This window comes from Phyllobates terribilis, unplaced genomic scaffold (assembly GCF_046119375.1).
Source record: "Phyllobates terribilis strain yellow unplaced genomic scaffold, ASM4611937v1 Scaffold_3__8_contigs__length_932513732, whole genome shotgun sequence".
Taxonomy (NCBI): Eukaryota; Metazoa; Chordata; class Amphibia; order Anura; family Dendrobatidae; genus Phyllobates; species Phyllobates terribilis.
In genome coordinates this window covers 726192869-726208411 of record NW_027362763.1, presented here as the reverse complement: position 1 = coordinate 726208411, position 15543 = coordinate 726192869, and the positions used below count along the sequence as shown (strand labels likewise).

At 45.7% G+C, this 15543-nt stretch overlaps 1 protein-coding gene across 1 annotated transcript; it reads left to right on the top strand.

Moving 5' to 3' along the window:
- Positions 1–1848: 1848 nt before the first annotated feature.
- Positions 1849–11842, top strand: LOC141258622 (uncharacterized). The gene is made up of 4 exons (XM_073673584.1): positions 1849–1955; positions 2072–2286; positions 2688–3506; positions 11721–11842. Exons 2-4 carry the CDS (start codon positions 2091–2093, stop codon positions 11840–11842), a joined length of 1137 nt encoding a protein of 378 aa, XP_073529685.1. The 5' UTR covers positions 1849–1955; positions 2072–2090.
- The last annotated feature ends 3701 nt before the right edge of the window (positions 11843–15543 follow it).

Here is a 15543-nt window from a genome sequence, read left to right as displayed (position 1 = left end):
CACTGAGACGGACTATGTTATAAGCAGTTATGAAGTGTAATAAACTGCTGGATTGTGAAATACCGGAAAACATTGCATGTGTGCTTTAATTGACCCGGTGAAGCGAGTGTCCCCCAGCGTGATGAATAGCGCTGCCTTACACCCCCCAGAACCCAGAATGTATTAATGCCCTCTGAGTGCCCCACAGAATGTATTAATTCCCTCTGAGTGCCTCCCCAAGAATGTATTAATGCCCTCTGAATGCCTCCCCAAGAATGTATTAATGCCATCTGAGTGCCCACCACCAGAATGTATTAATGCCCTCTGAGTGCCTCCCCAAGAATGTATTAATGCCCTCTGAGTGCCCTCCAGAATGTATTAATGCCCTCTGAGTGCCCCCCCAGGACCCAGAATATATTAATGCCCTCTGAGTGCCCCCCAGAATGTATTAATGCCCTCTGAGTGCCCCCCAGAATGTATTAATGCCCTCTGAGTGCCCCCAAAATGTATTAATGCCCTCTGAGTGCCCTCCACCAGAATGTATAAATGCCCTCGGGGTGCCCCCCCAGAACCCAGAATGTATTAATGCCCTCTGAGTGCCCCCCAGAATGTATTAATTCTCTCTGAGTGCCTCCCCAAGAATTTATTAATGCCCTCTGAATGCCTCCCCAAAAATGTATTAATGCCCTCTGAGTGCCCTCCACCAGAATGTATTAATGCCATCTGAGTGCCTCCCCAAGAATGTATTAATGCCCTCTGAGTGCCCTCCACCAGAATGTAGTAATGCCTCCTGGCTGACTGTCTAAAAGTAATAGGGCCCAAGGAACGAAACAAAATTTATACTCACCCCAAGTCCCAGACGAGCTCATCGGGCGTCTAAGCGCAGGTGAAGCGACGTGGTGATGTCATCTCGCCTCCTGTGCATAGTGCAGAGTGCTCATGGCTCAGGTTTTAAAGGGGTAGTCCAGTTGTCCAGCTCTCTAGATATTTTGTTTTATGTAAATACAAGTATAAAAATATTTTTTAAGTAAGTGGGTTTCATTAAAAATTGCCACATTTTTTCCTTTAAGAGGCTAGTTGTTTCCCTCCACATTCAGCTTTGATGTGGTCATAAATCAGCTGCGAAGAGTTAAAAAAATAAATAGAGTTAAAAATTCTTCTCAGATAACTCATTCTGCAGCCAGCAAAAGTTAGAGGCTATAGAAGGCAAAGCGTGCAAAATTTTGAATACAACCCAATTACAAATATGATATTTAGCCAAAAATATTTGCATTTAAGTAAAAAAAAGTTGTTCTCAAAGCTGGTCAACCCCTTTAACTATATCATGAACACCAATAAAGTGTAGCGCTCACACAGAATTCAGAGTGGACCCCACCATGTGATGTATGATTGGGTAGAGATTATACAAGAATATACATACAACTTAACACTAGAACTACTGATGGAGTCATTTTGACTCCTTTTGTTTTTTATTTCTCTTCTGTGACTACATTTTGCAGAATTCCGGCTTGAAACTCGGTGACTTTTCCTCAAATATGATGTGAAAAAAGATTTTGTGAGAATAAATAATTTTGGTGAAAAATTTGCGCGTTTTTTTCAAAATTTACCAAGAACTACTGAAGGGAGTCATTTTGACTCCCTACTATATTTTGAGGTCCTTTTGTCACTAAATGTTGCTATAAAGTTTTGTGCATAATTTTTTCACTCTGTCTTATTTACCCTGATGTTCATATAGATGTAGTTCAATTTACATGTCAACTTTTCACATTTTCCTTGTGTTTTACCTGCTTGTATTACTGTGTAATGCTGAACAAAATAGCTTGTTTACTCTAGGCTCTTATCTTATGCTAATGAAGGGTGGTGTTTTTCTAAGGTCCTAGCAGGAGACAGTATTCTGGATAGTAACTTTACTTTCAGTTCAGCTGAAGAGACAAAGAGAACAGACGCAGACATACGAGCTCTGAAGACTCATACAGGTATGAATTGTTATGAAATAGTTTAGCTGTCTGTCAACTGATTCAGCCCACCTACTTTTGAAGGTGGCAGAACAGTTATTATTTCTTTTAGTTTTCATTTCATTTCTATTTTTCAGCAGGGAACTATATAGAATTATGGAATTTGTGAGGAATATGGAGAGAAGACGTTTGATAAAGCCTCAGGATATTCTGGCTACTTTGCAATCCATACCGGAGGATGAATCGGAATCCGAATTGCAGGAACATGTATTTGATTCTGACAGTGATGAAGATTTCATTCCTCAGAACATATCAAGTGAATCTGAAGACTCAGAAGGAACAAATCCAGAAGGTAAGTAGTTATGTGTATTTATTTGTTCTTCCACACACTGAGTTAGGGCCTGTGCACACTAGCAGAATTCTGGCTGAATAGCCATCTGGATATTCTTGCCGCAATACAGGCCGTACCTGCCCGCTCATGCCTGAAGCTCCGCTCCGAACCCCGGGCTGGAGCCGCTGTCAGGGACAGAGCAGCGCTTGCTTACGCGCGAGCACGGCTCCGTCCCAGACAGCGGCTCCAGCCCGGGGTTCGGAGCGGAGCTTCAGGTATGAAACTCCGCTCTGTACCTGAGCGGGCAAGTACGGGCCGGATTGTGGTGAGAATATCCGGTCGGATATTCCGCCGCTAATCCAGCCAGTGTGCACGGACCCTTACAAAACAAAAATTCTAAATATTCATCAACTTTTTTCCAGATATTCCAAGCACATCAACTGGGGATCGGGCTCATGCAGTTATGTTGCCTCGTGACCATCCTCCTGGTCGTGGACAGAAAAAATCAGCAAAACGTCCCAGAAATGAAAGAACAACAGATAACGATGGCGGCGAAGGTAATGCAACAACAAACACCAGAGAAGGCGAATCTGAAGGAATACTAGTTTCAGCGGATGGTATTCAATGGAAACCTGTTGAAATTGGAGAACACTTGCCTGGTAGGCGTGACAGCCAAAATATTCTTCGAGAAGCACCTGGCCCTACAGGATACGCCAGAAGAAATATCATTATCGATAGTCCTTTGAGCGCATGGCGTTTATTTTTTGATTCATATATATTGACACATATAAAGAACTGTACGCTTGCAGAAGCATGCAGGAACAATAATTTACAGTTTACTCTATCTGATGAGGAGCTAGATGCATTCATTGCGATATTCTATGCTCGTGGAATATCTGGCACGAACCGTCACTCGATTAGCAGTATTTGGTGTAATGACTGGGGAATACCGTTTTGCAAAGCGACAATGTCTAGGGACCGCTTTGTTGAAATTATGAGGTTTCTCAGATTTGATGAGAAATCTACTCGATCGGAGAGACTGCAAACGGACAAGTTTGCTCTATTTTCTACTGTGTGGGACAGGTTTATTGAAAATTGTATTGCGTGTTACAAACCTGGCCCATACATAACGGTGGATGAGCAACTTTTCCCAAGCAAACCTAGGTGTCCATTCACGCAGTATATGCCTTCCAAACCAGATAAATATGGCCATAAATATTGGCTAGCTGTTGATAAGAGGAGCAAATATCTGGCAAATGGCTTCCCTTATCTAGGCAAAGATGACACACGCCGTGCTGAGGACCGTTTAGCTGATCATGTGGTAATGAAGTTATTGGACCCGTTTTTGAAAAAAGGTCGCAATGTTACAACCGATAATTATTTTACTTCAGTAAAATTAGCTAAACAGCTAAAAAGCAAAGGAACAACCATCATGGGAACACTGAACAAGATAAGGCGAGAAGTGCCTAAAGAAATAAAATCCATGAAAGAGGAATTGTACAACACTAAAGTGTTTAGAAATGAAGACAATTTTACACTTACAGTATATCAAGGAAAGCCCAACAAAAATGTTGTCATTTTGAGTTCCGTCCATCCAGATGTTGTTGTTGCGTCTGATTCCGCTAAAAAAACTCCAGAAACGGTAAAGTTTTACAATGAAACAAAATATGGAGTAGATGGCACGAAAATATACCACACGAACATGCACAAGGAGATGGCCTGTTCATGCATTTGAAAATGCCTTAGACTTTGCGGGTATAAATGCATGGATAATATTCAAGGAGATTACCCACCAAAAAATGTCACGCAAGGCATTTTTGCAAACGCTTGTGAGAGAGTTGAGTGGTCCTTATGTCACAGATAGGGAAAAGGGTTCCACGTCCCAAGTTTCTACATGCTCAGAAGTGATGGTTCAAACAAAATTTTGCCAGATCAAAGAAAAGTGCAAGAAAAATAGATCTGTCGGAAATTGTAAGACTTGTGGTAAGTCTTTGTGTGGGCAATGTACTGCCATAAATCAAAGGCAATGCCTAAAATGCGAAACACCAAATGTTTAGAAGGTGAATTCTGCGCCATATTTTCATTTTTATGCTCCTCCACCTACATTTTCTCTGCTTTTTGTTCTTCAGTTGTTTATATGTGTGCACTTGAATAAAAAAAAATGTTTGAAAAACGTCTATTATAATTATTGTTATTTTCTGTAGAAAAATAAGAAAAGCAGAAAAAAAACAATCAAAAGCATTACTGTTGGATCTCACAATAATAATACATTACAAAAAATATAATTATTAATAAATAACCACAAATGAAACTCTAAAAATAAACGAAAACAAGCAAGGAGTCAAAATGACTCCTTTCAGTAGTTCTAGGCGGGGTCACGAGTCCAGTAGTCCTAGTGTTAAAGGCTCTTTCACACGTTCGTGGTGACAATTTCCACACGTACCGGAGACACTGATACATGCAGACCCATTCAATTCTATGGGTCTGCGCACGTCAGTGTGTTTCCACAGACCGTGTGTCCATGTGCTCTACGTTCTGACATGTCCGTTTTTTTTCCGGATGTACGGTCCGCAAAAGTGTCTTACGCTGAACACACACAGATGACATTCGTGTGTCATCAGTGTGACACGTACTGGCAGGGCCGGTTCCAGGTTTTTGTGGGCCCTGGGCGAAAGAGTCTCAGTGGGCCCCTTTAACACATACCACGATTCATGATACCGCAGAGAAATATATATATATAGTACAATGCAAAGATTTCACTTCTTACATTACATGAGTGATATCTATTGTAAATTCCACAATAGCTCAGAAACCGGCGAATCCTCACAGCGCACAGTGCAGACCGGACAGTATAGTCCTCCATACAGTATAATGGACCCCATATAATGCTCCATACAGGATACTGACCCCCATAAAATGCTCCATACAGGATACTGGTCCCCATATAATGCACCATACAGGATACTAGCCCCCATATAACGCTCCATACAGGATACTGGTCCCCATATAACGCTCCATACAGGATACTGGTCCCTATATAATGCTCCATACAGGATAATGGCCCCCATATTACGCTCCATAGAGGATACTGGCCCCCTTATAACGCTCCATACAGAATACTGGCCCCCACATAATGCCCCATGCAGGATGTCACCTCCCCCCCTTATAATGCCCCATGCAGGATGTCACCTCTCCCCCCCATATAATGCCCCATGCAGGATGTCACCTCTCCCCCCCCATATAATGCCCCATGCAGGATGTCACCTCCCCCCCATATAATGCCCCATGCAGGATGTCACCTCTCCCCCCCATATAATGCCCCATGCAGGATGTCACCTCCCCCCCCCATATAATACCCCAAGCAGGATGTCACCTCTCGCCCCCATATAATGCCCCATGCAGGATGTTACCTCTCCTCCCATATAATGCCCCATGCAGGATGTCACCTCTCCCCCCCCATATAATGCCCCATGCAGGATGTCACCTCTCCCTCTCATATAATGCCCCATGCAGGATGTCACCTCTCGCCCCTATATAATGCCCCATGCAGGGTGTCACTTGTCCCCCCCCATATAATGCCCCATGCAGGATGTCACCTCTCCCCCCATATAATGCCCCATGCAGGATGTCACCTCTCCCCCCCATATAATGCGCCATGCAGGATGCCACCTCTCGCCCCCATATAATGCCCCATGCAGGATGTCACTTGTTCCCCCCCACCATATAATGCCCCATGCCTCAATGCATATAAAAAAAAATCAAATACTCACCTCACTTCTCACCTGCCCCCATATAATGCCCCATGCAGGATGTCACTTGTTCCCCCCCACCATATAATGCCCCATGCCTCAATGCATATAAAAAAAAATCAAATACTCACCTCACTTCTCACCTGCTGCCGCTGCTCCGGACCCTTCACCCGCGCTGGAGTCTTCCCGCTTTGCGCTGCCTGTGACGGCTCAGGAGAGAGCGTGGTGTAGAGACGTCACCGCGCCCTCTGACCTGAGACGTCACAGTGCAGCAGCCGCGGAAGAGACCGGAGCTGCTGCGTAGGCACGGGGAGAGGTAAGTATTGTGCCGGGGCCCTGAGCAAGCGGGGGGGGGGGAGCGGGCGCTGACACCGGCATCGCACCACCCACAGGTCCCATAGCGCGCCGGGGTGCCCGACGGTGAGTGAGCCCCCTCCCCCCCGCCTGCTCAGTGCTGACGCCGGCCCTGCGTACCAGCGCCTGGGAATCAGCGCTACAGTTAGCAGCACCAGCAGGGACAATGATGAGGGTAGTAGTGTCTGCTTCCACAATGTTTATGTGTAAAAATAAGACTAAAATAAAAAATCCATATACTCACCTAAGTGTCCCCCGCTGTAATCCATGCGACCGATCAGCAGAGGAGCTGGGGAGAATGAGCCGCTGCAGGGAGTGGCCCCGGAGCTGCGCTCAGTGAGTGACAGGACACCAATCCTGCTTAGCAGAGGTCCGGGGCCGCTTGCTGAAGTGGCTCATTCTCCCTGGCTCCTCTGCTGATTCGTCGCATGGATTAAAGCAAGGGACATTATATGGATTTTTTATTTTACTCTTATTATTACAAGTGGACACTGCGGGAGCAGACACTACTACCCTCATAATTGTCCCTGCTGGTGCTGATCACAGCGCCGGAAAGGAACCATGATGAGGGCAGCGTTCAGCACCCAGCGCTTGGGAACTGCGCTAACTGTAGCGCTGATTCCCAGGCGACGATCCGTGTGATCCTGATGCGGCACATGGTTGCCACACGTGTGACACACAAGGACACATGGTGCCTGGATATCTCCAGCACCGGTTTTTCCAGTACCGGAAATATACGGACGTGTGAAACCGGCCTAAAGGGAATATCCGGCCTCAGGGTACAAGCCTGCAGTCACTCTATGTCACTGCAGACTTGTGAATTCTCACATTGTTCGCACTGTGTGCTGTTGAATTCTCCGGTGCCGGGAGCAGCGGGCGCGTGACTTCAGGGATGTGATTTGAATACTTCCGGCCACATTCAGACTAGACGTGTCCGGCCTCACTTAATACATTTGCATTGAGCAAGGCTGCAGACATCTAGTCGGCATGTCACCACATGTATGCAAATCACATACTTGCGGTCATGCGCCCTCTGCTCCCGGCGCCGACACCGGAGAATCCTCACAGCGCACAGTGACTGCAGACTTGTACCCTAAGGCAGGACCATCCCTTTAATTTCCACTGTATAGTCATAGCCATAGTATATGTATACATACCATAGAGTGCATATGTATGTAAATATCCCCAGACCTGGTCTCCCAAAATAGCTAACGCCTGGCCGCACCATAGTCTATGTGCAAAAACAGCATTTAAAGGGTGAACATATCATTATTATCGTTGAAATGACAAAATTGCAGCTAGCAAATCGTGGATTCTTTGCCTTTTTCTCAGTGCCCTACTTTCTCTAAAACTAATCTTTTGCTTCAGAAGGTGGGGAAAAAAAACGAAAACCATAAAATAATACACAATAATCACCAGCAGATGGCAGTGTTACTTGAAAAAAAAAAAAAAAATAAGACCCCAAGTGCTCACAGCACAGGCCATATGGCCCCCGTGTAGGATCTCTGGAGATGTTACATTTATTTGTAGTATTTTCTGCATTGTTATATAATGTCCGATGATCTACGTGTATCGTGTTTCTGCTGTACCTCATCGGCTGCTGTAATCCTAGTCAGATACATGCAGAGTCGACATGATGATCTCTCCGTGGACCAGTCCCTTGCATCGCTCATTTCTCCCATACACCGGGGGAATGATATATTTCCATATGATTGCTTCTTGCCGACAGATAATAGGACACCACTGCGCAGCCACTGTAATGCCAGTGATCCTGATAACGGTACAATAAAAGGTGCTGTTGCCAAGGCAACCTGCATTTAAATGGCTGGAAAAGATGCAGGATTTAATTTTGATGATTAGAGCAGATCCGCACCAGGACGAGCTGAGTCACCATGGCACCAGATACTGAGAAAAAAAAATGTCTGAAAATTGACAAAATAGGCAAACTTAATAAATTATCTTCTAAGTGATTTACAAACAAGCCCTAATAGGCGAGGAGACACCCCCCCACATACCCTGCTTATTGTGATCAGCATTCTCCATGAAAAGACAAGGTTTTTACTAAAGAGGATTAGTCAAGATCATTTTACTACTGAAACTAATAGTACGGCCGTAAGGGTTCTCGCACAACAATAAAAACGATACCTGCCTTGCAAAAATCCGATGTTTCAGGGCTGAGAAATTGAGATTTAAAGTCATATGTAAATGAGCCTGGGAGTACATTGTAGGCGTGGCAAAGCATTTGAAATGCTGCGTCATGCCTCCAATGCTAATTAGATTGTCTTGCTATGTTCTTGACTTTGCTCACCGATGTGTGGTTAAACCACCTAAACCCAATAATTAGGATGGGTAGGTCACATAATTTGGCCATAAAATGCAGCAGTTCGAAGAGACTGAAATGTCATCCAAACTTAAAGAGGATCTGTTTTCAGAATTTATAATACAATATGCATAAATTATTAAACAGATCTCTTAGACCTGAGGAGATTGGTGTTCTGACTTTAAAAAAATCTATTTTAAAACGGCTGTATAGTCTTGATACTAAGATGAGCATTTTATGAGTTAAAGATCTCAAATCACCACCCACCAAGCCTGATTGACAGCTGCAGCTGGTACTGAGCAGTGTGAGATCTCAGCAGGGAGAAGGTAGACTTAGGAGCTGTCAATCAGACTAGATTGGTGAAGAATCAACAGCAGGGAGGAGGCACACTGAAGAGCTGTCAATCAGACTAAGTGGGCACATATTCAACAACAGGGAGGAGGCACACTGAGGGACAGTCAATAAGACTGGGTGGGCAGAGATTCAGCAGCAGGGAGGATGCACACTGAGGGAATGTCAATAAGACTGAATGGGCAGAGATTCAACAGCAGGGAGGAGGCACACTCGGGGCTGTCAATAGGACTGAATGGGCAGAGATTCAACGGCAGGGAGGATGCACACTGAGGGGCTGTCAATAAGACTGAATGGGCAGAGATTCAACAGCAGGGAGGAGGCACACTGAGGAGCTGTCAATCAGACTAGGTGGGCAGAGATTCAACAATAGAGAGGAGCCACACTGAATAGCAGTCAATGAGACTGGGTAGACAGAGATTCATCAACAGGGATGAGGCACACTGAGGGACAGTCAATAAGACTGGGTAGGTAGAGATTCAATAGCAGGAAAGAGGCACACTGACGGGATGCCAATAAGACTGGGTGGACAGAGATTCAACAGCAGGGAGGAGGCACACTCAGGGGCTGTCAATAAGACTGAATGGGCAGAGATTCAACAGCACGGAGGAGGCACACTGAGGGACAGCCAATAAGACTGGGTGGACAGAGATTCAACAGCAGGGAGGAGGCACACTCAAGGGCTGTCAATAAGACTGAATGGGCAGAGATTCAACAGCAGGGAGGAGGCACACTGAGGAGCTGTCAATCAGACTAGGTGGGCAGAGATTCGACAATAAAGAGGAGTCACACAGAATATATGTCAATAAGACTGCGTGGACAGAGATTCATCAGCAGGGAGGAGGCACACTGAGGGACAGTCAATAAGACTGGGTGGGCAGAGATTCAACAGCAGGAAAGAGGCACACTGATGGGATTCCAATAAGACAGGGTGGTCAGAGATTCATCAGCAGAGAGGAGGCAAACTGAGCAGCTGTCAATTAAGCTAGGGGACAAACTCAAAGTTAAAAGTTTCAAAAATGATTGATTATACTGCCATCCTGACATGGATTTTCAAAGTAAGTACACCACCTGCCTCCTGCCATCAAATACTTTCATTAATAGCACCATCATATCCAGCAAGGTGCCCTCTATAAATAGTGCCAGCTGGATGCCAGCTAGCCACAATACTGACAGCAGAGTACCAAAGTAGTAATAATGTACAGTAATATGGTTAACGAGTACATCCCTGGTGCTCTATGGCAGTTTAGTTTAGCTCCCTCTAAGGCAACTTTAGGATTTTTCAAACCCCATTTATTCATTATGGCGGTCCCTCTTAAAGGGAACCTGACAGCTGATTCATGCTGCGAAAACCAGCATGAATCAGACACTAGCTCCATCATTTCTTCTATGTTCTACTCTCAAACTTTGCAGCGTTTCAGAGAAAACATACATTTAAAAGCCGTCTGAAGACCATGATGTTGGGTGACTAGTCCAGGAGGCCGATCCTCAGTGTCTACTCCCCACCCTGCTCCTCTAGACTGACAGTTCTGTTCTTATGTGTGTATAGGTGTAAGGGTGTGGACTGTAAAGTTGTGTTCCTGCCCCTGAAGACAACAATCACGTTAAGGGAATAGTGTCATGCGTTTTTGTGCATGCATTGTGATATGTCAAGTGAGGACTATGTCATGCGGTTTTAGGAATGTAATGTGTAATAATGCATAGTGTTTTAGGTAATGGTGCTGCTGTGTAGATACTGTAAAGGTAATGCCTAGTTCGTGAGTAAGGCACACTCCAGCTCCAGTATAGGGTAAGCATAGGATAAGACATAGTTTAGTGCTTAGGATAAACATAGATAGTGACTGTAGGTAAGTTAGGACATTAGGATAAGAGACAGTTAAGTGTTTGGTCTAGCCCACACTGGAAGGGGTTAGGACCAGTAAAAAGTAGACTGCTTCCTGTTTCTAAAGAAGAGTTAATTTGTTAAGTGACAAGGTGAAGTTCAAGGTGCAGTGGGCTGATAGCAGAAGCGAGTACAAAGTGTTCTGGGCTCTATGAAACCTTACAAGACTCCCTACAGACATTTCTGCAATGTCCAGAGCCTACGGTTCGATACAGGTGCTATGGAGAGCATCCTAACTCCTTCCGTACAGAGGAAGATGGACGTGGAACCACATGAGGGAAAGGTAATGGATCTTGGATACACTGCGGAACTGAACCGGAAATCCCTGGGGCTGACAGGATCAGTGGATGTAGGGATAGTTCAGGAAGAACGGAAAGTAAAGCAGGAAATGCGCTGTATTACTGGAACAAGAACCGGAGAGTGCTGTGCCCAAAACTGCGTGATACTATCTGATGTACTTAAACTGTCCAGTAAACTTTCATGTGTAGAAACGAACCGGGTGTCCCCTGAGTTGCGTGCGGCTGTTACTGAATATGGAGAATTGAAGACAGAGGAGGCATGCGGCCTGCAAGTGAGTGTAATGCCCCCTACACGAGACAGCACACTGGGACTAGGACACGATTTTCCTGTAAAGTGCCAGGGCGTCTTAAAGCAGTAGCTCTACCTCCCTCAGTCACTTTACATAGGAAGAGACCTGTCACTCATGGGGAGTGGGCATGGAGAAGAAGCTTGGACAAGTCACCCAAGCCCTAAGGTCCCAGGACAGTAATTAAATTATGTTTTTGCTTTACCCCCGCAGTAATTCAGAGTGAAATGGCTGAAATGATGGAGCTGGACTCTGATTCATTTATCGGCTGTCAGGTTCCCTTTAAGAGCATAAAAAATGTCTTCAAAAACTTGAATAGTTCTCCAAATGGGTGAACACAAATTTCTGTGCGATCATCTATCCGAACAGGAAAACCAGTTGATAGACTATAGGATGCAGAACAATAGGCTGGGACTGATAACAGGACTGGAAATAATGCAAAAAGTTTAACTTAATTTCCTGACTCCTAAGTAAAAAGTAGAGGTCATATTTGGTTTGACTCTTAATCTAATCCCAGTTTGTGGCAATAATCCAGTAAAACACAGAATTTTTGCAGTTTGTTCTTATTTCTCAGTAATTGGCAGTAGAACATTTTAACAATCAGATTGTCTGTATAAACATATTGTAGTATCTGACAATGGAATTCTCCTCCGTCAGGTTTGCAGTAGGACTGAGTCATTGGACGGCCATACTTTTTTTTTTTTGTCCAGACTGACCTTGCAGTTATTGTCTGAAATCACAGTGCACAATGCAAGCGGAGCCGCCTAATTGGGTCGGGCGGCTGTGTGCACATCACATGCTGTATGCAGAGCAGCAGTTACCAGGCTCCGCTCAGGAAACCTGCAGAGCAGTAACAGAATGCAGCACAATGCTCCGGCAGGGACTGGTTGGCCGGCGCAACATTGATTGCCATTATAAATTTAGAACTGTCGTTCAAACACTCTTTAATTTGTCTAATGCTCCATCTAAAAAGCCCTGCACCAGCACTAACGCTGCTCTGCCTGCACAATACCATTACTTGGCGCCTATCTGCAAATGTTTCCTTCACAAAGACTCAAGTCTGGGCTTTAACTGCTTCTCTGCCACAGGGGTGGCAGACTAGGGCTTCATCTAGATTTCTTTTTCTATCAAAACCTTTACATGAGATTTTCCAGCCACTTATTTCGTATTATTCATTGAAGAAAAATTTTAGGGAGCAATTAAAAAAAACTTGATTAAGATGAGAGCGGGAGCTCCCTCCCCCTTCCTTACCAAGAACCTCATCCTCTTCCTCAGACAGGGCAATAGATCTCTTCATATATCGTCTACACCTGGACCATTAACACCGGTTTATGACAATTCAGCATTTCCAGCAGGCAACAGTAAGATCATTTTCTTAAACAAATGTAGAGACTCACGCCCTATTCTATATGATTATATAAATCAACTCGGAATAAGAACTTTGCAAGACATTTACCTTGGCGAAGAGCCTCCTACAGGTTCATGGTTCTCCTATGAACAGTTGAAAAGCTATATCAACTCAATAAGTAAACAAACATCTTTAGACCACTTACTCCATTCGAAACATTGTGCCTGTCAAGGAGCCCTATGGATCACACTGTCTCCTTGCTATACAAATTATATCAAGAGGGTCAAACAGATTTAAAAAAATTTCCCCTGTTCTTTCCAAAATAGGAAAGTGACCTCGGAAGACCTTTATCGCCTGAGGATCGTTCTAGAATCCTCTTGTTCACGTTTAGGTGGTCGCTAAGCTCAGTATCACAGGAGAGAAGTTATAAGGTTCTATCAAGGTGGTACAGATGCCCTTCAACCATCCACTCTATATATCCCACAACCCCAGACACATGCTGGAGGTGTCTTGAAGACAGAGGTACATGCACACATATTTGATGGGCTTGTCCACCTGTCAAGAATCTATGGTTGGCAATATTCGAACTATACAACAAACTATCTATACATAAGATTCAACCCTCAATGGAGTTGGCCTTATTATCGTTAAGTGACATGTGAATATCTAGATTTAAGAAGGGATTGCTCAGACACTTCCTCACAGCTGCTAGGAACCTGATCCCACGATATTGGAAACAAGAAAGAACTCCACCACGCTCTGAATTTATGTCTGAACTCAATAACATACATAGAATGGAGTCATTGATAGGTTAAACTGTTGGAAACTCAGATAAGATTTATAGTACATGGGCCCTGTGGATTGCTTTTAGGGAAACTATAGATTTGAACACTTGGCTGTAATGAACACTAATTCACATTTTGAAATAAATAATACTCTGCGCCTTATATGAGATGTATTAAAGCTCATAAATTGGTGATAGCACTCAATCGAATAGTCTATTTCATACACAAAATCACAAGTTCTGGGCTTGTCCGGAGGAGAGATCTTACCCTTCCTTCCTTCCCCTCCATACCTTATTCCTTTCTCATACTACTCTACCTATAACCCTTCTTTCCAACTAATTCTTTCTTCTTTATCATGATTGTGCATTATATTACATTACTGTTCATATACTTGTAATACTGATTATACTGAATTACAATTTTGTATCTTTAATCGTCATTGATCAGAAGTGACCTATATCATTTATGTAGCATCAGCGTCTCTGCCCACTGCAGAGACGCCGTCCCTCTCACCTTCCCGCTCCTGGCGCGGCGTCCTCCAGCGCTCCCCTCCTCTCTGCTGCCGGCGCGCGCTCCTTCCCGGGCACTGTGCTTAGGGCGCGCGCACGCGCGCTCCCCCTCTCTTAAAGGGACCGCGCGCGCCGTCCTAAGGAGTCCCCGACCAATTGCCGGAGGACCTCCCATATATAAAGCACCTCCTCCAAAATGGAGGTGCCCGAGCAAAGTTGTTGCACCGTATATTACCTCTGCTTCAGCCCTCAGGTCCCGTTGCCAGCCTGACTTCTGTTCCAGTCCGCCAGCCTGACTACTTTCCAGCCCGACAGTCTGCCTTCCGCACTACCCGCCAGTCTGTCTATGGGCAAGCCCACCTGCCTACCAGGAAGCACCTGCCAGTTACCTGCCTGCTACCTGCCGTGCCTGCTAGCCTGCTCACCTGGGAGCACTCGCCTGTTACCTGCCCGTTACCTGCTAGCCTACCAGGAGGCTCCTGCTGTCACTTGCCGTGACCACCCGTCTGCTAACCCAGAGACTTCAGCCTGCTCTGCCGTCACGTGCCGTGACCACCTGTCTGCTAACTCAGAGACTTCTGCCTGCTTACTGTGTCCATCCGTCATACCGGTCAGTCCCAGCCAACTGACCCGTGCGAGCCACCTGCTCTCTACAAGGTCGTCCCCAGAGTAGCACCTGGTCCCTCTGCTCGGATCCTCCCTGGTCACGGAGTCGTTAGCCGCCGTCCGACCAGGGTCGGTTCAGGTTGATACCTAGTTACGCCCCTCTGGGTCCCTCCTTGCACCGCGGCACAGAGGTTCTACCACCCGGACCCGTTACAGTTTGCTCGGGCCATGGAACCCGGTGGCACCCAAGCTCCCTCGCTCTCTGACCTATTCCTCGAAGTCTCCCGTCAGAGATCCCAACAGGAATCCATCCTGAACCACCTGCGTAATGTCAACTCCCGCCTGGACACACTGACTGCTCCATCAGGACCTGCCTCCAGTCGCATGACTCACGCCCCGGCAGCGCCGCTGCCCATCAATGCCATGGTACCCGGTCCAGGTCCCCGGCTTTCTGCACCGCCTCGGTTTGGTGGAGACCCTGCCTTGGCTCGAGGCTTCATTAACCAGTGCACCCTGCACTTTGAACTCTTGGCACATCATTTTTCCTCCGACCGGGCCAAAGTGGCCTTCATCATGTCCCATCTCACTGGGGAAGCACTGGGTTGGCTAAATCCCCTGTGGGAGAGAGGGGATCCCCTGGTATCCAACTTGTCAGCTTTCCTCACTGCTTTCCGGAAAGTCTTCGATGAACTGGGACGAAAGACCTCATCAGCCTCCTCTCTGCTACGTCTCCTCCAAGGGAGTCTCACCGTAGGCCAATATGCCATACGGTTCCGTACCCTCGCTTC